This window comes from Vombatus ursinus, unplaced genomic scaffold, assembly GCF_900497805.2.
Source record: "Vombatus ursinus unplaced genomic scaffold, bare-nosed wombat genome assembly UNPS02014807.1, whole genome shotgun sequence".
Classification (NCBI taxonomy): Eukaryota; Metazoa; Chordata; class Mammalia; order Diprotodontia; family Vombatidae; genus Vombatus; species Vombatus ursinus.
Genome location: NW_020954585.1, coordinates 46,886,395 through 46,913,772, shown reverse-complemented (window position 1 = coordinate 46,913,772; position 27,378 = coordinate 46,886,395). Strand labels below are relative to the sequence as shown.

At 39.2% G+C, this 27,378-nt stretch overlaps 1 protein-coding gene across 1 annotated transcript in view; it reads right to left on the bottom strand.

Annotated features, from left to right (window-relative positions):
- RADIL (Rap associating with DIL domain) overlaps positions 1 to 27,378 on the bottom strand; it is a 113,827-nt gene that overhangs the window by 79,827 nt on the left and 6,622 nt on the right. Inside the window, exon 2 of the mRNA XM_027874652.1 lies at positions 26,357 to 26,952. Coding sequence (XP_027730453.1) covers positions 26,357 to 26,891 — 535 coding nt within the window. The 5' untranslated portion in view covers positions 26,892 to 26,952. The remainder of the gene's footprint in view (positions 1 to 26,356; positions 26,953 to 27,378) is intronic.

Genomic DNA, 27,378 nt, shown 5'->3' with positions numbered 1-27,378 from the left:
GCCAAGCATTATGCTTGGAGAGCTGGGAATACAAAGTAAAAAACAAAATGGTCCCTGCTGTCAAGGAACTTACATTTGGGTGTTGGGAGGAAGGATGGGGGTAGCTGAAAACATGCACAGATTTAAGTAAATACAAAATTAAATACAAGGTAGTTCAGGGAGAGATGATATTAGTAGTTGGTGGTGGTGGTGGTGATGGTGGTAGGATCAGAAAGGACATCATATAAAACAATGCTTAAACCGAATCTTGAAGAAAGTAAGGAATTCTATGAATAGAAAGAGTCCTCCCGGCATGGGGAATGGCCACTAAAAAGACACAGAGACTAGAGATGCACCCGGCCACATGTGAGCAACAGCAAGACAGTTTGGCTAGACTTTAGAACTCAGAAACAAAGTAATATAAAATATGGCAGGATAGGGAGGTTGGGGACAGGACATGAAGGGTTTTAAAAACCAAATGCAGGCATTTATAGCTAATCCTAGAAGCAATAGGAAGCCTCTGGAGTTTACTGAATTAGGGGAGTTGCATGGTCAGACCTGACTTAAGGAAAATCACTTTACCAGCTATATAGAGGACTAATATAGGAGAGGTGAGAGACTTGAGCCAGGGAGGTTAATGAGGAGGCCACTGCTATTGTCAAGGCAAGAGGTGATGAGGGCCTAAATTAAAGTAAGGGCTGGATTTTTATGAAGGAAGAAATGATAGCTTTTAGCATTTAATTAGATATATGGAGTGAAGGAGGGTGAGGAAGTAAGACTAACCCCAAAGTTATGGACCTGGGAAACTAGAGGAAAGTGTTGCTTTCAAACAGAAATGGAAAATTTGGAAGAGGGGTGGATTTTGGAGGAAAGATAAAAGAATTGTTTTAGACGTAGTGAGTTTGAGACGTCTATAGAGCACCCATTTAAAAACATTCAACAGGCAGTTGGTGAAGCCCAGGACAGAAGTTCAGGAGAAAGGATGAGGATGAATATTATAGATTTGAGAGTTATTATCAAAGAGATGATAATTGATCCCATGTGCGCTGATGAAACCATCTACTGGTATGGTATGGAGCAGAAGTTCTTAACCTGGAGTCCATGGATTCCCAAGAGGTTTGTAGACAGATTTCAGGGAGTCCATAAACTTGGATGGGGAAGAAATTACATCTTTATTTTCACCAACCTCTAAATGAAATTTAGCATTTCCTTCAATTATTATTATTAACTTTTTTTTCTGAAAAAGTTTCCAAAGTCTTCATCAGACAGCCAAAGGGGACCATGACACAAAAAAAGTTTAAGAATTCCTGGAATAGAAGGTGAAGAAAAGATGGCCAGAACACATCCTTGGTGAATAACCATGGTTAGTGGGCTTGACCTGGAGGAAGACACAGCAAAGGAGACTGAGGAGTGTAAGACAGGTAGGAGAAGAACCCAGAGAGTTGTGGATAGAGTGTTGGGCCTGGAGTCAGGAAGACTTCAATTCAAATCTAGCCTCAGATACTTACTAGCTGTGTGACCCTGGGCAAGTCACTCAACATGTTTTGCCTCAGTTTTCTCAAGTACAAAATGGAGCTAATAATGACATCTATCTTGCAGGGTTGTAGTGAGAATAAAATGTGATATTTTTACCAAAAAGGTGCTTAGCATAATGTCTGGCACATAGTAGGCACTATATAAATGTTCATTCCCTTCCCCCCATTCCCTCGATAGAAGAGTATTATCCATGAAAGAGAAAGTAATCACCAGCAAAAAGGTCAAGAAGAATAAGGACAGAGAAAAAAAAATCATTGGATCTGGCTACTAGGAGATTACTGATAACTTTGGAGAGGGCTGTTTCAGTTGAGTGAGAAGGTCAGAAGCCAGACTGCTAAGGAGTTGAGGAGAGATGGAGAGGAAATTGAAGCAGGTGACAGCTTTTTCTAGGAATCTGGATTAAAAAGAGAGGAGAAACCAAAATTGGAGGGGGCAGTAGAGTCTAATGAGGAATGGTTTTTTAAAGGATAGGGGAGATAAGCATATACGTAGATAACAGGAAAGGAATCATTAAAGGGAGACTAAGGGTATTGGGATGGTCATACCCTAGATCTCACCATCACATTCCTCTGACAGTAGATGCTTAAATAAATAAAGGTTTGCTGATCATAACGTCATATCATTCCATTTCTCTCTATGCCTTATCACTCCTAAACATGTTCTTTGTTCTCCTCTTTACCTCCAATCCCTCCACTCCTCAGTATGGTCTCAAGCATTATCCCTACTCTCATTTCATTTTCTTCCCTTCCCAAATTCAACCATGTGATTAACCAGTTCAATTCTACAATCCTCTACTTTGCTTCCTTGTCCTATGGCCACTCATGCCTTGCCAAACTCCAGTCCTGGATTACTCCCATCATCTGCCACTTTGGTTCCTACTCATGTGTTGCTGAATAGAGCCAGAAGAAATCATACAACCAAACTGACTGAGTCCGCTAAATATTTGTTCTCTCATTTTTACTGGGCCCTCACTATAGCAAAGCAATCCTTTTATTCCTTCCTAAATGATTCTCTATCCCACTCTCCAGAAAGGTTGCTCCAAACTTCTCCCCTCTCTCCCTGAACATCCCACACTTTAGGAACTTGCCTCATACTTTACTGAGAAAAAGGAGACTGTTTGCTATGAGGTCCTTCTTCTCTCCTCTTTGTCTAAAAACTCCTTGAAATCATCCCCCACACTCTTTCCTCCTCTAGCCTAGTTTATAATTAGGCAGTCCTTCTTCTTGCCAAGTCTAGCCCATCTATATATGCCCTAGATCCCATCCCTTCCTCTACCTCCAGCATACTGTCCCCTCAATCATCTCTTTTCTCTCTTAAATCTCTTCCTATCATCAATCATCTTCCTGATTATCAATATCTTCCTAATAGTTCTTCCTCTCTGCCTAGAAAAATGCCAGTCATTCCCCTCCTTAAAAATCTTTCACTAGACCTTACAAGCCCCTACAGCTATCACCCTATATCACTCCTTTCTCACTTTCCTCACTTACATAGACTCACTACCTCTACTTTTCTCACTCACCTCTCAACATTCACAAATAGCACTCCATCTCCAACCATTCCTTTTGTCTAGAATTTTCTCTTCCTCCCTCTCAAAGAATCATTCCCCTTGGAGATTCGACACAAGCACTTACTACCTTCTACATGAAGCCTTTTCTGATCCCCCAATTGCTAGCACCCTTCTTTCCTGAAATATCTTTTATATATTTTGTATTTATTCTGCACATATTTATATAGATACATGTGATCCCCTCCAATAAAATGTAAGATCCTTGAGAGCAAGTACTATTGAGGACAAGTATTATTTAATTTCATTTTTGTCTTTGCATCACCAATATCTGGCACAGTGGGTCTTTAATCAAAGTTTGTTGTTTAAATGAGCAGGATTTGAGAAGGCTGAAGAACTGGGAGATTACGATGTTTGAAAGAGTGTCAACATGTATAATGAAGTCCTTTAGTATAAGGGCAGGAGTTGAAGAAAGGAAGACAACTCATTATAAAAGGTGAATTACTTGGGCCTGGAAGATACAGCCACCCTGATGTGGATTTAGAGATCAATTCAGCATCATCCTCCAAACTGCAGTCTCTCTGGGGCTTCAAGATATACTACCAGTAGTCATTTAAGCTTAATTAATTCAAACTCTTCATGAAAAAAGGGAAGAATTTTCTTACATGAGTTTTTTTTTTTTAAATAGGGTAGGCAACTGTAGATTTCCTTTCCTTAAGATTTTCAAACACAGGGCTAACTCTATATGGATGATTACAGCATGCTCTTGTGTAGACCTGAGGGACCAGGCTAGCTTGGTTACATACTAGGCATTCACTGAGTGCTATGCCTACTATAAACACTGCAGGGACTAGGAGCTCTCAAAAGAAATAAAAATACACGTCTGTCTATAAAAAAAGTGTCTGCCTTTAATGTATTTACAAGCTTACAACTTGCAAGCCTCTTTCAATACTATGATATAGTTTAGAAATATTACTCCTCTGCAAATGTAAAAAACCTGTTATTGATTCTCAAAAAGAGATTCATGCGATTTAATTGTTATTGGTAGTATGGAGCTGAAAAGATTAGGGTCAGGATAATACTACAGAGGGCCTCGAAGAGCAGATTCAGAAAAGAAATAACTGACACTGTAACACTATGGCTACTTACATTTACATACCACTTGAAAGTCTGCAAAGCACTTTCCTTACAAAAACCATGTAATAATAATATCCCCGTTTCACAGATGAGGAAACTGAAGCTCTAAAAGATTCAGTGATGTGCTCATAGTAACATAGGTAGTAGGCATGTGAAGAGGGATTCAAATCCAGGGCTCCTTATTCCAAGACCAGCCCCCTTTCCTTTATGCCACCCTTAAGTCTCTATTTCAACTTTGCTCTTCATCACCTCCTTAGGGTAATACATCTAACAGTGTGATCTCTACATCAAAATGTCTTGAGACATTTTAGACACTTTTTGGGCATAATTCCAAATTGCTCTCTAGAACAGCTGGACTAGTTCACTGCTTCACCCACAGTATACCAGTGTGCCTATCTTTCTGCAGCCCCTCTAACAGTGATCATTTCCATCTTTTGTCACCTTTGGCAATATACTATGTGTACAAGGAAACTGGAATCATTTTCATTTATATTTGTCTTACTATTAGGGATCTTAAAAAACCTTTCAAAGCATTAATAGCTTTTTTCAAGAACTATTTGTTCATAACTTTTGACTACTTACTGTAATTGGCCCACATTTTATGTCAAGCACTACACTAAGAACTGGGGTTACCAAGAGGAAGGAGTACATTCCAGATGTGGGGGACAGCCAGTACCAAGGCACCAAGATGGCAGATAGTGTCATATGTGCAGAAAAGCAAAAAGGCAGTATGTAGGGAGAAGAGTAATGTGTAAAAAGACTGGAAAGATAGAAAGCAGTCATGTTATGAAGAAATGGAAATGCCAAAGAAAAGACTTTCTATTTGATCTCTGAGGTAATAGGGAACCACTAGATTTTATTGGGGGGTCAATGGAGGTTGTGACAGTCAGATCTGCCTTTCAAGAAAATCACTTAGGCTGTGTGAAATCACTGCGTGAAAGACAGATTGGAATGGGAAGGTCTGAGACAGGAAGACCAAAAAGGAGGCAACTGCAGTAGTCCAAGTGACAAGTGATAAGGGCCTGAACTAGGGTGGTAGCTATTTGAGTGACAAGGAAAGGATGTATAGAAGAAACATTATGGAGACACAAAGGATGAGATCTGGCAGCCAGTTTGATATGTGAGGTGAAAAGAGAACAAGGAATGATGATGACACCAAGGCTGCAGACCTGAGTGTTGGAATGAAGGTAGTACCCTTAACAGTAATAGGGAAATTCACAAGAGTAGGTTTAGGAGGAAAAACAACAAATTCTATTTTGGACATGGTGAGCTTGAGATGTCTGCGGGACACTGAAATAGGAATTTCCAACAGGCATTTAGTTGGTGATATAGAGCTGAAGCTAAGAGAGACTAAGGTTGAATATACAGATTTAGAGAGTCTTTGGCAAAGAGACTGCAACAAATCTATGGAAGTTGATAAGGTCACAAAGTGAGAGTATAGAGAAAAGAGAAGGGTGCCTAAGATGGAGTCTTGAGGTTTACCCACAGTTAGTGGGGGTGACTTGGATGATGAACAAATCAGACAGGTAAGGGGGGAACCAGTGTCATGAAAACCCAGAGGGAAGAGAGCATCTAGGAGGAGAAGAAAGTGATAAACTGTGGTAAATGTTGCAGAAAGGTCTCAAAAGATAAAAACTGAGAAATACATCAGATATGACAATTAATAGATTAATTAAAGATTTAACAATTTAATAACAATTAATGATTTCTAGCAGGAGAAAGCCTTGGGTGTGTTTCAAGGCAGCAAGAAAGGCACCAGCAGAAAGGAAGAGACCAAAGATTATCAAGAGATGAGGCAATTTGCTGGAGAAGACTGGAGAGAATGCGATAAATAGTATTTGTAGAGAGTTAATCTTGGCAAGAAGAAGGAACCACCCTTTCAGACTGAATTAACAGAGTAAATATAATGAAAGATGATGTCATGTCAATGAGCTGTGAAATGAGGAGGGAGTCTAAGTCAAATGCCTTGATCTTTTGAGTAAAGAATGAGGGGAGGACCTCAGATGAGAAGAGGGTAAGGGATAATGAGAGCCTGATGGAGAATCAATTAGGGAGAAGTAAAAGAATTGCTTTGTTGCAGTGAGGGCAATTAGATACTATAAATCTGTAGTGGACCTGGTTAACATTCCTTTGAGGAAGGATTCTTGATCTTATATACTTGTGTTAATTCCCAACATACCTTGGATAACAAACAACCTTCGGAGACATCTGATGCAAAATTTTATTTTCCCTTATTGACAGTTTCCCTTCTTATTCTACCTGCATTGATTTTGTTTGTGCTAAAGTTTTTCAATTTCATGTAACTGAAACTATTTTATCTTTTACGATTGCCTCCATCCCTTACTTAGTTAAGTGTTTTCCCCCAATCATGGCTGTGAAAGGTACCTGATGTTTTTTTCTAATTTTTGAAAATGACATAATCTTCAATATTCAGGTCAAATATCCACTGTGAGCTTATTGAGATACATAAGGAAAGATACATGTCTATGTTTGTCTAAGTCTACTTCCCCCTAATTTTCAACCTCTTTTTATCCATTTATCCTTCCCTGATGCCTATAAACACGCCCTGATCTTCCCTCTCCTGCCTGACTTCCATTTGCTTCTCTCTCACACGCACTCTGCATTCAGACCAGCTAACTCAATCTTTTCCATACATGAAGCTTCATCTCCTGTCTCCATGCCTTTGCACAGGCTATTCCCCCTGTGCCTGGAATGCTCTCCCTCCTCATCCCTGACTCTTGGAACTCCTACTGTCCTTCAGGGTTTATCTCAGGTAGACAAGCTTCTTCAAGAAATCTTTCAGGATTCTCTCAGTTGTTATTATCCCACCTCTGCCCTGAAATTGCTTTGAATTTATTTTGTATATAGCCAACAATTACTTATCTGTGAACAAGTCATATTCCTTAGTAAAATGTAAATCTCTTGAGGGCCAAGCCAATCTTATTATTTTTTGTATTTTGTATCTCCAACATCTAGCAACATGCCTGGCACAAAATAAGTGCTTGTTGACAAGTCACTTCTGAGATGGAGAAATCACTCCTTTGTAAATCACTGGTAGATGAGGACTACCAAAACACATCACATTGGACTTTTTTTCTCTGAGTTAATGTATGCCTCAGTATTTGATGGGACTCAAAATCTGATCTCCCACACAACCATAAGATACACTGCCCTCCTTCCCCAGAAACCTATCTCCCAAGAATTTCTTATGATATAATTCACATTGCCCTGTCTTAAGTTCTTGACAAGCAATGGTACATGCCACTCCCTATTCTCTGCCTTTTAACTCCCAGCCACCCCCACAGATGGTATATTAATAACGGTTGCCCTTATCACAACACTGTGAACAGCCCCCTCTTAATATGTCAGTTTATAACTATTCATCTTTCGGGGAAGACTGAAACAAGTTCCAGCTGTGTGTTCACTCTAAAGCAGACTATTGGCAACCTGGGTCTCTAAAATTCAAAGAAAAAGGTCAGAATGAAGAATCTGCAGAAAAAATCTTCAGGGGAAATAAGAAAAAATGGCCTGCACATTAAAGACTCAAAATTCACTCTAAAAATTCATCCATAGGGTAAAAGTAATAGTTCTTAATAGGAAGACATTTTCTTTCATAACTCCTGCAAAACGAACGTGTCAGAGTTGAGAGAGATTCCAGAACCAAGACTTCCACTGACTTCCATTTTCCCTGGCTTACCTAAGTCACCTGTTAGAATGCTTTTATTGGCCAGCTCTTGGGCTGTGGTTATGGGAAAGAGAATTCTAAGCTGTGTACTGTGTGATTTTTGCCAAATCATTTTAAGACTTGTATACCCTCACAACATGACTATACAGAACTATGAAGATTGACTGACAACAGCACTGTCAGGATAAGTGTCTAGGAAGCTAGTAAAAAGCATTACTACAAATGCCTTACTTAATTGAGAGAAATTTTTCTCTACTTATAATTTTGTTCAGTTAGGCTCTTGCTCAAGTAACTATGGGTGTAAATGAAGTTCACAGCAAGCCTGTTATTAATGTTTACTCAGTTCATTCTTATTTTTAAATAACTCGAATTTATGTAAGAGTTTAAAGGCTGATAATTCTTGTCACCAAACCCTTTGAATTAGGTAGTGCAAGTATTATTATCAACATTTTATTGATGAGGAAACTAAGGCTCATAAGTTATATGTCCAAAGCCATTTAGGTAGTATTACAGCCATTCAAACTTAGGTCTTTTGATGCCACCACATTAGCAATGTACTCTTCTCAACACCATTCCAAACCATTTCAAAAATACTCAGTCTTGATCCTATAGGAGTGGTAGAACTAATTTTAATGATTTATTCACTCTTGAATTCCTTAGCTCTTCCCTCCTCCTGATCACTATCCCAATGTGCTAATCTGCACCTCCAAAATAATCCTCACCACCTAATTTTTCTCTTCCTGGACTGCTATCATTGCAAAAAGCCAGGAAATCAAATTAATTTTACCTAATACAATTGCATGGTGCATAACCTTATTTATATAAATTGTGAAAACAGGTCTGAATGTAATGGTTCCAGCTCCCAGGACATAACCTAAAGCCTAGGACAGCTCTCTTCCCCATATACTTGCTTGGTACGGCAAAGTTGGAGTTAATTTTCCTGGGTCTCTGTCCTTCATTACTCTTCAGGTAACTCAGATAAATATCCTCATTTCCATAGTCTAGAGAACCCCACTGCTCTGCTTCATGGGTGATGGTAGTCTTCCATTAGTGCTGCATCAGCTCTTTGTCTACAATTTTATGTGAATGTGAGAAAGAAAGAGAGAGAGAGAGAGAGAGAGAAGCTGAACCTTTTAGAATCCCTAGCTTCTTTCAAGACTCCTTCTACAATATGAGGCCTTTCCTGATCCTACCAGTTGTTAACACTCTCTTGCTTCCTGAAATTAAGTTGTATTAAGTGTGTTCTACCACTCCTAAATCATGCAAACAGTGCTAACCAGGTCCATTACAAATTTATATTACCTAAGCTCAACTGGGCTCACAGCCACAGGGCACAATCTTTTTTACTCTTCCCTAAAGACTAGTCCATACAGTCAAAGCTATGGTTTTTCCAGTAGCAACGTACAGCTGTGAGGGTAGGACTATAAGAAAAGCTGAGTGCTACAGAAGCTACACTTTTGAATTGTGATGCTGGAGAAGACTTTTGAGAGTCCCTTGGACAGCAAGGAGATAAAATCAGTCAATACTTCAGGAAATTAATTCAGGCTCTCAGTGGAGAGTCAAATACTGAAGGTGAAGTTTAAATACTTTGGCTATGTAATGGGAAGACAGGACTCACTGGAAAAGACCCTGATGTTGAAAAAGATTTAAGGCAAAAAGAGAAGGGAATGGCAGAGAATGAGATGGATAGGCAGTGTCATGGAAACAATGAATATAAAACTTGGATAGACTTATCTCTATCTCTCTTATCTCTATCTCTCTAACTCTACTATCTCTCACTTCAAGAGATAGTAGAGGATAGAAGGGCCTAGCATGCTATGGTCCATGGGGTCACAAATAGTCAGACACAACTGAATGACTGAACAACAAAAGACTCTCAATTGTGTTCCCCACAAAGCCTACTCCAAACCTTTCTTCACTCCTCAAACTTCCCACAGGCCCTCATGCCCCCACCTTCTCAGTGGAGCACCTCAACTCATATTTATTAAGAAAAAGAGAAGGTATTCTCATAAGCCTGCCTAAGGGTCACATCACAAAAACCCTTGACATTATCTCCCACTCTCTTCTTCTTTATTCCAGTCACCAACAAAGAGGTAGCATTTCTCATCAGAACCAACACTTCTACACATACACTTAATCCCATCTCCTCCTGCAGACTGCCCCCAAAATCATTTCCTTTCTCTAATCTTCATTCTCTCCAAATCCACTGGTCTTCCCTGTTGCCTACAAATATAACCAGGTCTCTTTCATCCTTAAAAAACACTATTGTCTTAAGTTATTTATTCCATCCTGAAAAAAAAACCCTATTGTCCTCGTCTTCCTTTCATAGCCAACCCTCTCAGAAAAAGCTGCCTACACTGGTTGTCTCCACTTTTCCACCCCTTGCAATATGGCTTCCAACATCCTCACTCCAAGGAAACCACTCTCTCCAAATTTACCTATGATCTTTTAATTACCAGATCCAATGGCCTTTTCTTAGTACTCATTCTTCTTGATCAGTATGTAGAATTTAACATTATTGACCACCCTCTGCTTCTGGAAACTCTCTCCTCTCTGGGTTTTTGTGACACTGCTCTTTCTTGGTTTTCTCCTCCTGTCTGGCTGCTCTTCAATTTCCTTTGTATTACGTGGATATACCCCCAAGATTCTATCTGTATTTTCTTTTCTCTTTATATTCTCTCACTCGGTGACCTCATTAGTTTCCATGGATTTAATTCTCATTTTGAGTAAAAAGATTCTCACATCTGGATATACAGTCCTCTTTTCTCTACTGAAATCCAGTCCTCCATAGTCAAATGCTACTGGACATTTCAAACTGTATGTGCTGTAGGCATCCCAAACTCAACATGTCCCAAACTATCTTATCCCTAAAATTCACCCCTCTCACAAAGTTCTCTATTTCTGAAAGGAACACTCTTATCCTCCCAGTCACACAGATTTGCAATATCAGCATCATCAACTGACTCTCCTTCATCCATCATATCCAATGAACAACTATTATTATTTTTATCTCTACAATATCTCTCACATCTGTCCCTTTCTCCTCAAATCACACTGCTATGCTCCTAATTGAGGCCCTCATCATCTCCCACTTGGATTATTTCAACAGCCTCCTAATTGACCCCTCTGCTTTAAATCATTCTCCTCCTCAATTCATCTTCCACACTGCTGACAAACTGATATGCCTAAAACCCAGATCTGACCATTTTATTCTCCAGCTCAAAAAGCCTCAATGGCTTCCTACTGCCTAGGATCAAATACAATTTCCTCTATTTGGCATTTCAAATCTGTTGCAGTTTGGTTCCAGGCTACCTTTCCAGACTGATTTCCCATTACTCCCCCTTACATACTCTGTTCCAGCTAAACTGACCTACTTGCTGCTCTTCCTATATGATGCTACACCTCCCATCTCTATGCCTTTATACTAGCTGTCTTCCAAGCTTTGCATGTACTCTTCCCCTCCTCTTAGAACCCCTAGCTTCCTTTGAAGCTCAGCTTCAAACTGCCTCCTACGTGAAGCCTTACCTAGATTCCTCCTAAAGTATAAAATACTAGTACTTCCCTTCCCTGCAAAAAAAAAAAAAAACAAAAAACAAAAACCCAAAACAAAAACACAGAAAACCAAAACAAATAAACAAAACTCCAGTATTTATTTCATACTTACATATTTACATGAACTCCATGAGGTTGGGAATATTTCCTTTTTGCTTTTATATCACTCTTGCACATGATAAACTCTTAATAAAATTTTTACAGTGCTCCCTCTGGGTTACTCTCTCAACACACAATGGCAGGTTGGATCACCTAGTAGACAACGACCCAGGTCTGAAGCATTCACTCTGGGTCCACACTCTTAAGACTACAGCTCCCAAGAACCCACCTTTAATAGTCAGCCAGCTGACACAATCAGCTCAAAGCCAACGCACTGGTTTACTGAAGCCATGTAGCATCAAGGTTAATAGTTATTGTCATACGTCAACATCAACGTTACTGTCATAAACATAGGCAACACTTTCCCACAAATATCCACCACACAAGTGAGAAGTACAGGAACACACAGAACACTAACGGAGAGACACAACAGACATAGAAAATACATGCAGCCAAGGCAACTCACACCTCTGGCAGTGAAGAAGCCAGGTTGCTCTTTTGGGCTCCCTGGGCCTACTTCTCTCCAAAGCTCAACTGGAATTGATAGCTGCTCAACTGGAATTGATAGCTGGTCTCTCTGGGACTACTCTCCACCGGATAAGCATTTCCTCCTAGGCAAGTTATTTTGCTGCAAAACACCACTGCTGAAGGGAAGTGGAGGAAGAAATACTCGCTCAACCCCCTGCACTTTGGAAGAAGCAAAAAGGAAAAAAGGTGACTAGCAATTGCCTTTCAAGAACTAGATCCTTTCTCCTTAGCTACCTCTTTCCTCAAATGCAAGAGATGTCTGACTCCTCAAAGCTTCCTCTTGCTTTTTAAAGCAACAATGGCAGGACTGATCCTACAGCTAGCCAATGATTAATTGCACTATAATTAGGTCAAGTTGATTGAGGAACTTTTTCACACCTCCTAAAGGAATAGAGAAACATAAACACTTCCTTATACTCCCTTACACAGCCAAAGTCCAAAAGAGGCTTCACAACGTACAAACTGGCCACTTCAAAGTCTCCAAGGGGAAAATCCTTATATGTTATTACCTGTAATTTCATCAAGTAGGTTGGGGAAACTAAGTTGATCAGGGGTCTACCAACCCACCTAAAGTTTCTTGAATGATTGTTAATGAACTATCTTCTCTGCAGCATTTGACACTGCTGATCACATTCAACTTCTGGATACTCTTTCCTTTTCTTGGGTGGAAAAACACAATAAATTCTTGGATCCTCCAACCTCTCTAGCTACTCCTTTTCTTTCTCCTCACAGGATCCTCATCCTCTTCCTGACACCCAAGTTTCTGGTCTTTGCTGTCCTCTCTGAACAACTTAATTCTCTCCTAGACCTTCAACCACGACCCCTAAAAAATCTCTAGTCTAACTTTTAATCAAAGCTCTAGATCTACCATCTCCAGCCCCTTACAAAGACAACCCCAACTGGATATCCCACCACCATGTTTTTAAACCTTGGTATTATCTTCTATCCCACAATTCTCAATGTTACCAAACCCTATCGAGGGCAGCTAGGTGGTGCAGTAGATACAGTACCAGGCCTTGAGTCAGGAAAACTCATCTTTATGAGTTCAAATCTGGCCTCAGACATTTCCGAGCTATGTGACCCCAGGCAAATCACTTTACTCTGTTTAACTCTGTTTCCTCATCTTTAAAATGAGCTAGAAAAGGAAATGGCAAACCACTCCAGTAAGAGTTGGACATAACTGAAACAAAACAACTGAACAACAAAAAAACCCCTATTGATTCTATCTCCACATAGTTTCACATCCAATCCCTCCTGTGTACCACAAGATTCTCTCCTGGGCCCTCTTCTCTTCTCCCTCTATACTACTTGGTGATCTCAAACTGTCATGGATTTAATTACCCTCTCTCTGCTGATAAGTCTCACATCTACATATCCCTAAGCACTTTCACATCCCCAAATGCCTTTCAGACTGATGAACTGGATGTCCAGTAGACACCTTAAACATGTCCAAAAAAGAACTCATTATCTTTCCCCAAAAACCTTCCCTACTTACTGAAGAGAGCAACACAATCTTCCCAGTCTCTCAGGCTTATCAACTAGGTGTCATCCCTGACTCTTCACTATCTCTCACTCCCCATATCCAAGCTGTTACCAAGGTCTGTCAATCTTTGCAACATCTCTCAAATAGGACCCCTTCTCTCCTCTGACACTGCCACCACCCCAATGTAGGTCTTTATCACCTAACACCTGGACTACTGCAATAGACTGCCAGTTGGTCTATCTCAAGTCTCCCCCTACTCCAATCCATCTCTCGTCCATCTCCCAGCCAATCAGCCAACAAAGTGATTTTCCTAAAGCACAGGTTTGACCATGTTATCTCCCTACTCCATAAATTCCAGTGGGTCCTTATCACCTTCAGGATCAAATACAAATCCTCTGGCATTCAAAGTCCTTCACAACCTAGCCCCTTCCTACCTTTCCAGTCTTCTCACTTCCCAACACATACTCTTTGATCCAGTGACACTGGCCTCCTGACTATTTCGTGAACAACCCACTCTACCTCTCATCTCCAGGCAATATTTTCTAGCCATCCTCTATGCCTTTGAATGCTCTCTCCTCATCTCTGCCTACTGGCTTCTCTTAAATAGTAACTAAAATCCTATCTTCTATAGAAAGCCTTTCCAAACCCCTCTTCAATCTAGTGCCTTCCCTCTCATTTCCTATTTCACATACACACAAGCACTTATTGTCTCCCTCATTAGACTGTGAGCTCCTCTGAGGGCAGGGACAATCTTTTGCCTCTTTTTGTATCTGGCATACAGTACATGCTTAATATTTGTTTACTGACTTCCCATTGCTACCACCCAAGTACAGGCCCTCAGTCTGGACTACTGTAAGAAATTCTGAACATATCTTCCCATATTTACTCTATATTTCCATCTTGCATACAGTTTCCAGAATAATCTTTGTTCTGCAGAGATCTGGTCAAGTTATTCCCTAACTTAAGATAATTCAGTGGCTCCCTATTGTCTAATAAGTTATAAGTCCTTTGCCTGGCATTTAATAGCACCAGACCATCTTTCCAATCTCATCTGATACTACTACACACCACATTCTCTATGCTCTATTCTTTGTTCCCCAAAGCCACCTTGAGCTTTCTCATCTCTGTACTTTTACTTACACTGCTCCCTATGCCTGGGATGAATTGTTGCCCCCTCTTCCTTTATCTGTGAAATTTCCACTTGTCCTTTTTTTTTAAATTTTTTATTACTTATCCTTTAAAGCACAACTTAAATGCCCTCTCCATCACAAAGCCTTTCCAGATCTCCTCACAGCCCTTCTTTCTTGGACCTCATGAAGCACTTTGTTTTGCATTTCTCTAAAGCAGTTACATATTATCTTGTATTTTTTAATACTTAAATATTTAACACATATGTATATAACATTTTTATATGTTTAATATATGAGTATATACACCCCTATGTTAAATTCCCATATCAAACTGCCAGCTCAATGACGGCAGGTGCCAATGTTTTATCTAAACTTTGATCTCTTCCCCCAAAGCCTAGCAGAGCGCCCTGTATCCAGTAGGCACTTAATGTTTGTTGAAGCCCTACCATTGCGGACCACTCTACGGCTCTGTATCAAAAGCCAGGGAGAGAAAGAGTATGACAGAGTATTTACTTACAATTACAGATAATACAGTTTTGGTTCCAGACCACCACAACAAAGCAAATACCAAAATAGAGCAAGTCACAGGAATTTTCGGTTTCCCAGTGCATATAAAAGTTATAATTACATTATACTGTAGTCTATTAAATGTGCAATAGTATTAAGTCTAAAAAAACCAAATATACATACCTTAATTAAAAATACTTTATTGCTAAAAAATGCTAAACATCATCTGAGCCTTCAGCAATTGTTACTCTTTTTGCTGGTTGGAGGGTCTTGCCTCAGTGTTGATGGCTGCTGACTGATCAAGAAGATAGTTGCTAAAAGGTTGGGGTGGCTGTGGCAACTTGTTAAAATAACAATGAAGTTTGGCACGCTGACTCTTCCTTTCACTGGAACACTTAGAGGCCATTGTAGGGTAATTAATTGGCCTAATTTCAATACTGTTATGTCCCAGGGAATAGGGAAGACCAAGGAGAGGGAAAGACAGGGAAATGACTGGTCAGTGGAGCAGTCAGAACACAAATAACATTTATCAATTAAGTTTGCCATTTGATATATATATATGGTTGGTGGCACCCCACAACAATTACAATAGCAACATCAAAGATTACATATTACAGATGACCATAGCAGATATAACAATAATGAAAAAGTTTGAAATATTGAGAGAATTACCAAAACGTGACAGAGACACAATGTGAGCACATGCTGTTGGGAAAATGGTGCTCACAGACTTGGTTGACACAGGGTTGCCACAAACATTCAATCTGTAAAAAAACGTATCTATGAAGCACAATAAAGTAAAATGCAATAAAATAAGATATGCTTGTAATATGGATCTGTGAGACAAAAGGAGAATATGGGGAGCACTTGGTATTCAAGGGCATACACAATTCTTAGGAGTCACAAGACAGCGCTACCCTCTCTATGACCCCTCAATGGAAAGACTCATTCAAAAGGCTTGCCTGCTATCTTTTAAAACTGGGATCAGATTGAGAAGGCACCTCAGAGGTCTCTCTTTTTTGAAATTAAGAAACTAAAACCCAGAAAAGGATATGTGACTTGCTTAACTTCATGAAGGCAGTAAGAAGCAGAGCCAGCCTCTGCAATGTCTCCCTATCCCTGCTGCCACCACTTAACTTCCAAATCACTTTCCCAAGTTTTTCAATGGTTCTGATACCCGACTAATTATGGTCATCTTCTCCACCCTACTATTAAAGGATCAGAATATTTGCAACTTACCACCTTAGGAACAACAACAGAGATTTAGAAGGGAAAGAGTTATTTAGATGGTGGAAGAGCAAAAAAAGATCCAATGGAACCTCCAAGATTCGAATTAATATGAAAAAATGTATAAAGGACATTGATAAACTGAAGAAAGTCCAGAAGAGAATAACTAGGATGATAAAGGGAGTAGAGATCATTCAGTATGAGGAAGTCGGGGTGTTTACCCTACAAGGGAAAAGATTTAAGTGGAACAAAATAGTTATATTTAAGTATTTGAAGGACTGTGGTATGGAAGAGAGAGAAGACTTGTATTGCTTGAACCCAGAGGACAAAATTAAAAGCAATGAGTGGGAATGAATAGGTGCAGATTTAGGCTTGATGAAAAGAAGAACCTTCAAATCAATCAGAGCTATGAAAAATTAGAACGACCTACCTTGGGAAGTAAAACATTTCCACTTGCTGGAAGTTGTCACACCTGTCAGTAATGTTTTGGAAGGAATTCCTGGTTAGGTATAGGTTGGAAGAGATGGCCACTGAGGTCCCCTTAAACTCTACAGTTTTGTGGCCTCCAATTCTGAACCCAGTATACATTCAGTCACTGATTAGAGGCATTGCCTCTGCTCAAAGCCTGCTCTTACAGTTTCCAATACTCAGCAACGTGGATTGAGAAAGCCAGTAGAGAGCATAGTGTTTGCTGTATGTCCCTGTCTTTGTTCAGCCCACAAGATTATCTTAAATACAATAAGCTTTATAAACTCAGTCTTACCCAAATTCTATGCTATTTTAATTTACTTTTGGCTGACCTGAGCATAATTTAACAAATAAGTACTATTCTCTGCCTCTTCCAAGCATCTGACAAAAGCTAGACATCACTGTATACATTTCTACTCACCTCCTACAGCACAATGTACACAAGTGATTACCCTCTTTTATTCAGTGACAGGTCTGGTCTGCTCTCTCAAAATGGCACTGGTTTTAAATGCCAGTCATCTTTTTAAAAAAAACCTAGCAGGTTCCATCAATGCTCTGCCACCCTCCCTTCCACCTCTTTATCTCCCTAGATACACAACACTGTGATGTCCTGGAGAAAAAAAGGAAAAAAGCTATTAGGGAAAGGCAACATATTTGGGAAATAAAAATCCAAACAACCTGACCACTATGCTATGACAGTAATCTGATTATCTCCTTCATCCATTTCTCTTACTTAATAATGCTGGAAATTCAAATTCCTCTAAATAAATATGCATAGTATATTTTATTGCTTCCATCTCCATCTCCCATTTTAAGCTGAAATTCAGCTCTGGATAATTGGGAAGTAAAAATCTAAACTTTTGCTAAATGCTTAACCTGAAACCCACTATAAAACAAGCGAAGCCAAGTCAACAAGCATTTATTAAGCTCCTACTGTGTGCCACACACTATGTCAACTATATACTATGAAAGTGTACAAAGGCAAAAAACAGTCCCTGCCTTCAAGGAGCTTACAGTCGAAGTGACAGATTGCATGCAGACTACTATGTACAAACAAGATATATTACAGGATAAACTGGGGACAGTTTCAGGGAGAAGGCACTAGCATTAAGGGGAAAGGCTTCTAGCTAAAGCTGGGATTTTAGCTTGGATCTGAAGGAAGTCAAGAAATAGAAATGAGGAAGGAGAGAATTCTAAGCATGCGAGACAGCCAGTGAAATTACTTAAAGCTATTAAAGAGAATGGAAATGAAATGCTAGGAAATATAACCATACAAATTATTATTATATAACATTCATTTACTTGAAAACTAGCAGGGCCAAAATTTATTTCTTTGAATTTATGTACATGGACTCCATCCCCTTTTCTACTACTGTTTCAGATCAAACTACCCCAGTGGGTAACTGGGCATTTTGGTGGGTGACCTAAACATTTTACTCTTTTAGAATATGGGAAAGAGAAGAAAATAAAAGTATCTTAGAAATCCCAAAACCTGTCTAGTGTGGCCTGACATTCTAGGAATTTGCCTGATTTACACCACCAGGGACACAATCCTAACTCCAAATCATGCTCTCTCCACTCTATCATCACCATCATTTTCTCACCAAAAACTTGGACAAAGGACTCTGACAGGTGAGCTTTCTGCTTTATCTTACCAGCAACCAAGACGCCACGTCATTTCCAAGCTGCCAGTTTCACACCGTGATATGCCATGTAACTCCCCTCACCCTTTTTTTTTAGCTCTTCTTTAAGTATTAACCTTCTCCCATTAAGTTGTGAGCTTCTCAAGAGCAAGAAGGTATCTGTAGCCCCAGCACTTAGCAGTGTCTGGCACATGGTAAGAGCTTAATAAATGCTCTATCTGTAGATCAATAACAATGAAGCCTTTGGCAAAATCCTAATAAATACCACAATAAAAATTTTTCTTTAAAACAAAACTATTTCTATGTCCCAGCAGGTTACCCACAGCATTAGGTGATGCACTAAGGAAAATTAACTCAATGGAGGAAGAGGACAGCTGCCAAAATAGCAAGGAGTTGAGAATGTATGTTCTATGAAGAACTGAAGGAATACTTAAACTGAACCCTGTTTGTCCTGGAGAAAAAACAGCTAAAGAAAGCCATGATAAAAGTCTTCGAGTATTTGAAGGGTTGTCATATGGAAGAGCAAACAAACTTGTTCTGTGATGCAGCAGAAGGCTGGCCTAGCATCAATGGGCTTAAGTATTCTCTTAACGTAAGACTTTATCTTAACATGAGATCATTTAAATTTTTATATTTTTTCCAATTACATGTAATGACAACTTTTAACATTCGTTTTTTATTCTGAGTTCTAAATTCTCTCCTTCCCTCCCCCCCCCATTGAGAAGGCAAGCAATTTGTGCAGTCAAGCAAAACATATTTGCATATCAGCCATGTTGTGAAAGAAAATAGACCAAAAAAAACCATGAAAAATAAAGATTTTTTTAAAAAGTATGCTTTGATCTGCATTCAGACTCCATCAGTTCTTTCTCTGGAAGTGGACAGTATTTTTCATCATAAATCATTTAGAATTGTTTTGAATCATTGCATTACTGAGAATAGCTAAGTCATCCACAGTTGATCAACAAGATCACTGTAATAAAGAGAGCCATCCAACAGCAAAACAGAGTCTCTAGAAAGAGGGTAAGGTAAGTTACCCTTCACTGAAAGTATTCAAAAGCAGAGGCTGGATCAATATCCCACAGGAACGTTGTGGAAGACTAAATCTATAAGCTCTCTTCTAATTCTAAGAATTCTATAAGACTAAGATAGTAGTTACAACAAATCCCCGATAATGAATACACTTGTACATCCAAATTCACGTCCATCTAACTGCGGTTCTAAGTATGTTTATCTACAATACTGAAAAGAACAGAGAGAGAAAAACCAAGTACTGGCCAAGCTTTGAAAAGCCCTTTACATCTACCATGATATATACCAGATCTGTGATTTCATTGGAGTAGAACTTCCAGTGAGGAAATTCCCTATATCACTGCATTTTAGCACTTGCTATGCAACTCAGATTCTTAGCTGTTTGTGGCACTGAGATGTTAAATAACTTTCACAGTGTCATAAAGTCAGTACTGACAGTGTCAGGGGAAGGGCTTGAATTCAGGTCTTCCTTGCTTCTGGACCCTCTTTTCTCTTACTCAGAGACCTCATCAATTCCCATGGGTTTAGTCATCTCAACATATCTGAGCTCCAGTCCCACAACCCCAATGCTTACTGAATATTTAGAATTGGATATCCCACAGACTTACCAAACTCAACATGACTAAATCATTACCTTTTCCCCAAAACACACCCTCTTCCTAACTACCTCATTTTAACAGCTGCATCACCATCCCTCTAGTCACCTAGTTTAGAATCTTGGAGTCAATCTCAACTCCTCCTCTCCCTTATCCCACACATAGACAATCCGCGGCCAATTCTTATAGATTCTGCCTCCACAACATCTCTCACACCTGTCTCCTTCTCTCTACTCACAAAGCTACCGCCTCATCATCTCTCACCTGGACCAATACCACAGCCTTCTAACTGGTCTGTCTATGTGAAGTCTCTCACCATTTCCAGCCCATCCCCACAGCATTTCCAAACTGATGTTGCCAGAGAGGTGTCATAGTATAACGGATAACGAGGTAGCCTCACAGTCAGCACTAGCCACTCCAGTTCTGCCCCACATATTGGCTACATGACCCTGGGTAAGTCAATTAACTTCTCACTGCCCCAGAAACCTAAGCCTATAAACTGCAGAGAATATGTCAATTTATGCTGATAAAGGTAGTCACTCATCAGGCATTTTCTACACCAAGGAAATCATGGTTCCATTAAAAAAAAAATCTCTGCAGCAAGTTTCTCTGATAAAAGCCTGCTGTCTACGATATCTGACCTCAATTCAAATATATAGGAATTAGAGTAATTCTTAAATAGTCAAATGATATGAACAGACAGTTCTCAAAGTAATAAACCCAAGCCATCAAGAGATATATGAAAAAAGGCCCAAATTACTAACAATTAAGAAAAATGAAAACTAAAATAATTTTGAGGTTTCATATCCCATCCATCAAATAAGCAAGGAAAACAAAAAATTAAAATGATAACACTGGAAGGTCCAAGGAAAAAGCCTCACTTTTTGCTGAGAGAACTGTAAACTGATCCAGCCATTCCATGAAATAATTTAGAACTATGCCCCAAAAGTCACCAAGCTATGCATACCCTTTGACCCAACAATACCACCACTAGGATTATATCCCAAAGAGATCAAAGGAAAAAGACTCATATATACAAACATATTTATAGAAGCTCTTTGTGTTATAGCATAAAACTAGAAACAAAGGGGGTGCCCATCAATCAAATAAATTATGCCATGTGAACAGTAAGCAATGATAAATGTCTCTGACAAAATGGGCAGTTTCAGAGAAACCTCAGAAGATTTGTACAAACTGATGCAGAGTGAAATGAGTAGAACTAGGAGAACAATTTATACAATAACAGCAACAGTGACAGTTTTGTAAAAAAAAAAAAAATGAACTTTGAAAGACTCAAGAACTTTGATGAATGTAATGACCAACCACAATTCCAGAGAACTAATGATGAAGCCCCTAACTACCTCCTAATAAAGAGGTAATAGACTCAAGGTACAGAATAAGGCATACGTTTTTGGATGTGACCACTGTGGGAATTTGTTTTGTTTGACTATGAATACAGTCTGTATTTCACAAATATAAAAAGGGTTGCAACAGAGTTGTCAAAAAAAAAAAAGGAAAGAAAAAGAAAATGAGGTCACTGAAGCAGTTTTTAAAAAGCACAGTAGAGAATAGAAAGAAAGCCAGAAGGAAATACAAACAGGACAGCTTTCGAAGTTACAGTTTGATTTTACTATATACTTAAAAGGAAAAGCAAGCTGTACATTATAGAGATTTGCAGTTTCATGTACATCTCTTTTTTTTGGTTCTTTTGTATACAGAAATGCTGCTTTTAGTGTTTACGTTCAGAATTAAAAAAAAAAACTCAAATGCTATAAACACTCCAAAACTACAACAACAACCTGATATTCCTAAGACACAGGTCTAACTGTATATTGTTCCGTTACTTATTAACTCCAGGGGCTCCTCTAGGATAAAATATACACCCTTCTGTTCAGTATTTAAAGCCCTGCACAACCTGATTCTAACCTGCCTTTTCAGCCTTATTTACATTGCTCCTCTTCACACACTCTACAATCCAAGCAAACTGTTACTCTTGCTGTTCTCACACATGCCACTCTTTCAACCAGTTACTTTCGCAAAGGCTGTCTGTCTCCCATGCCTTGAATCCATCCCCTCTTCACTTCCACACTTTAAAATCCTTAATTTCCTCCAAAGTTCAGCTCCATCAATACTTTATACATGAGGCCTTTCCTGGTCCCTCTCAGCATTTAGTGCCTTCCCACACCTCCCAAAAATATTAACTACAAAAATTTTGTATATACTTTTACAAAATATTTACTTATACACTTATGTAGAGAAAAGGCTCTGAGAACAGAGTTAAGTGATTTGTTCAAGAAATATTACACAGCAAGGCAGCGGCAGGGACTGGGTTAAAATCCAGACCTGAATTTCCTATTTAAATTAGCAGCTCTCTCACAATAGAATGAATATAAGTTCCCCGAGTGCAAAACTTTCAATTTTGTCTTTATATCTCTAGCACCAGCTAGCGCATCAGCAATAGGTTCCCAAAATGAACGATACTGCCCCTTTGGGGGCACTGGAAGGATCCAAGGTGAGGCAGGAGTAGCCTAGGGTAAAACTGGGGGGCACTGAAGGAATGCCTTAAGCATAAGGAAAGAAGAGAGGAGAAGAAATTTTTGAAAAATCATTTGTACATATTTCATCTGTTGTGTAACAGAGTTAAAGTCATAGTGATTACATTATTTTCCAAATACACACACAAAATACAAGTTATAACCACCCAATGGTCAAGTCCGTGACAGGTCTTGACAAGAAAGTGTTGGCAGGCAAGCATGTCTTGTTGCACATTGTCAGGAAGTTCAGCATGCATCAGCAGGAATATGTGCGTGTTTACTTGTTTATAATATGATACTATATGGTTACATGATGCAATAGTGCACCATCAAAATTTCAATGCAGGAAAAAACCCACAAATTTACAATACATTATTAAATTTAAAATGCATCATTTTTTAAAAAAAATTATATATACTTTTTGAAATGACACAAATTAAAAAAAACACATTAAAGTCTTAAAGAAAGTAGATCTTCAGGTAGGCACTGAGTAATTAATTTTGGAAAAATAGGCCAAATAAGTTGGGGAACCTCTGATATAGCTCAATGACAAGATAGAAGGTAGTTTGTTGACCCACTATTCCATGATGCCTCTCATGCAGAAATTACCTTTCAACAAATCCTTAAATTTATCCAGACCTTTTATGAGGTGCTGTCATTCATTTCATTAGATTCTTATAACCTTCTGAGGAAAGTAAGACAGATATTATCATATACATTTTACAGACAGGGAAAATAAAGCATAAGAAAGTTAGGTAATTTATCCAAAGTCATTCAGTTAGTGGCAGGACCAGAACTAATATTCATGTATGTGTCAACAAGTCCTATCTTGCTCATCAAAACATTCCAACCACCTCCACCAAAACCAATTCTGCTACTTAACAACTTCCTAACATAAAACACAACATACAAAGATCTAGAAATTCAGACAGAAAGGAATAAGGGAATGTGATGTGAATAATGCCTTCTTCCCTCTCAGTTTAGCATACTCCTTTTCATTTTCTAATTCATTAAAGAGAATCCAGGCACTTATTATACTCTGACACTAGCTATTACAACCTGGAATGTGTTTTTTAGCAGTACTCTCACTAAATACAACTTTGCATTGATGAAAAGTGGTATGTAATATGAAGTTCCTTATAAGAGGTAATGAATTATTTAACCTGTGGGAAATGTCCTACAGGTGAGTAATTTTTAGGTAAGTCTTCACAAAAATCTGTAGAAAATCATTCCAAGTTAACCCTAATAGCTCACAGTAGCTAACCCAGAGCTCATCCATCTTTGTGTATTTATTTATTTATTTTCAGGCAATTGGGGTTAAGTGACTTGCCCTGGGTCACACAGCTAGTAAGTGTGAAGTGTTTGGTCTGAGGCTGGATTTGAACTCAGGTCCTCCTGACTTCAGGGCCAGTGCTCTATCCACCGTGCCACCTAGCTGCTCCTTGTGTATTTATTTTTACAAAGGTCCACAGAGTCTAGATGTGGGATGATGGCTTAAATAGGAATCTGGTTTGTGTTTTAAATCCTATCTCTGCCACTGACTTGCTATGTGACATTTCTTGGGCAAGTCAATTAACTCTCTGTGTCCCCAGAGCCTTTTCTCCAGATAAGTGTTGGTCATGCCTGGTAGAAGAGCATTTAATTAAAATCATCTTACAATCTGCAAATGTGCAAAAGTACTTTATAACTACTCAAAGATAGAGTATAAATAGCTAGCTCAACTGCCTTTGAGGCAACACCGTTTTCTGATACTATATTAACTTATCAGCAAGATTGGGAAATTTTATAATCAATTTACCCAACGAATTTGGAAAAACTACAGCCAAGTAAAACAAGCTATGGAGCTTTTCTTTTTAAAAGCCTGGTCCACTATGAAAGGAGTCAGAGGATATAAAATTACCTCTAATTTTCTGTCATAATCTTTCCAGCACCTGCACTATTGACCTATTCCAGCAAAATGAGCTCTTCAAGAATAAAGCACACTTCTCTAACAGCTATTTTTAATCCAGGTAGAAAGTTGGGTGTGGATCGCACAGAAAAATAATATTGAGAACCAGGCAAATCTGGTGCTTTCTGCCTAGGAATGTGACCACAGACTAAGTATATACCTTGTTTTCTCTTCCTCTGCAAACCAGTATGTGGTATGAAAACTTATAGCCATATTATCTTTGCTATCCAATTATCAAAGGATTAAATCTGACCATGGCCCAGTGTGGTACTGGTATCAAAAATAACAAAACAAGGTGCCAGATAACTTAAATATCTTAGAATCAATGTCATCAATTAGAATATAAGTTCTCCATTTGTCTTTCAACCTCATTAGTGGTCCCTTCAAAACTAGTAACAGGAAGTAACAAAGGTGCTCAAATCCCATCCAAAGTGTACAGTTAGGAAGGAATATCAACTCTACATATACACACAGAATAATTAAACAATACATATAATTAGCTTTTCATGTATATGAAGATCTTTAAAATAGAGTACAATGACCAACAATGGAAGGAATGTAGGAAAACCAGGACATTTATGCACTGTTGGTTCGAACTATGAACATATTCAACTATTCCGGAGAGCAATTTGGAATTATGCCCAAAGGGCTATAAAACTGTGCATACCCTTTAATCCAGCAATACCACTATTAGGTCTATAACCCAGAGACATCCAGAAAAAGTGAAAAGGACATATCTGCACAAAAATATTTATAGCAGCTCTTTTTGTGGTGGCTAAGAATTGGATATCAAAGGGATGCTCATCAATTGGGGAATGGCTAAACATGACAAGCAGGATGATTTCAGAAAAACCTGGAAAGACCTACATGAACTGATGAAAGGTGAAATGAACAGAACCAAGAGAACATTATACACAGTAACAGCAATACTGTATATGATGAACTGTGACTGGCTTAGCTATTCTCAGCAATACAACGATCCAAGTCAATGTCATGAAATCTGTTCTTGTAAAATCAAACTGGAAGAAACCAGAAAAAATGGAAGCTGACAAGAAAGAAGACAGAGGCAAACCAATAGTGGAAAAGCAGTCAAGAAAAAGAACATCCAAACAGCTGTACTTAAGGATTAACAGATTAAATGCAAAAGAACATTGGAAGTAAAGCATCAGCATTCACTTTGTGGTATAGTAAACTTAGAGGAGTTCCCCACACACACAAGAAATGTAGTAGGAAATCTTCATATACCACAAAAAAACCTGTTGATTCCTTTGGAAGTAACACCTTTTGCTTCAAACTTCCACAGACCTATACTTTCATTACTACAAGTACTCCTCCATCCACACAAATCCTAATCTCTCTACACTGAAGCAGATGTTTGTAGGTTGCTATAACCAAAAAAGTTCACCATCTTGTGGCCAACTTTCTGGTGATGACCCACCCCAAACTTAACCAGGCTTTCCTTCAGACCAGATACAGGGAGTCACTGAAAGCACGCTCAGAGCCTTCTTAGCTTAACAGAATGCAGCAAAGCCAGCACTCTCCTGTCACAGCTTTCGAAAATGTATGGCCACCTCCATATCAAGACAAGGTACTGGAGTAGGACTTTAGAGGAGCAAAGAATACAAAACACCTAAAAAAGGACCTTTTTGTTTAAGTATACCCTGGCTCCTGAGACAGTAGAAAGCTCCTTGTTCTTTCTCCCTTTCTCTACGCTAGACCACCCCCAAGGACTCAGCCATATGGCCTTTCTGTATTCTCCTATCCTTCTCACCTGCTGTGATGGTGTCCACATCCCTGGCAGCCAATTCTTCCACCTCTGATCTCTTTCTCAACTCAAACCTCCGAGAGAAGCCTTCTCGGGGCTTCCACAGGTCCTGAATCAAAAGGGGCTTCTCATTATCCCGTAGGACTCGAAGGCATTCTGCCTGCCATTGCTGTCCTAAGTCCCCAAATCGCCCCACCACATCACATAGCACATACTGGCTGGCTGACACTGCATTCAAAGCATAACGCTCCAGTGCCTCCTTTACCAGCTCCTGAGCACTAGAGCTAGCTGTGGCCAGGACACTCTTGTAGTGGGCACCTGTACAGACATTGTCCCCAAACACCTTCAGGACACCTGGGGCAGAAAGTTGTGTGGAAAGCTCTGCAGGGTCATCACTGGCACCCAAGCTGGGAAAAGCAGAATCACAGCCTCGGTCCTTGTAGCTCAGTGTTCGGGATAGCATGTGAGAGAGTAGGCGACTCTGACGCTTTAGTTTGCTCTTGCTAGGTGGGGACATGGTAGAAGGAGATCCATAAAACATCGTGGGAGAGGTCGTCACGGAATAAGACTTTGAGCTTCAGTCAAAAGATACAAATAGCTTCCTAGAAGAGAGTAAGAACGAAGATAGATGAACATCATGATCACGAACATCAAGTAAGTCTTTAGAAGCAACTGAATGTGATGCAATAAGACCACTATTCTATTCTCAAGAGGTCTCTCAATCTGAACCAAGTAAATGATCCTGATCTTCAAGGGCAGTGAACACTGTAGGAAACAAGTTAGATTTGAATGGGCTGAATTCGTTTAATATTTCAAGGATCGTGTGATCCTTTTGGTGTGAAATGAAAATCAGAAACAAAACCTTTTGTGCTTTAGTAATCTTTCAGAATTTCTTTGGCTTAAAACAGTTATCACTTAGTAGCCAACATTTTGATAATTAACTTCATCAGGCATACAGACCATCAGCACACCCATACAAGACACAATTCCAGCTGAGTGGGACTTGCCAGGATCTGCTAACGAAGCCC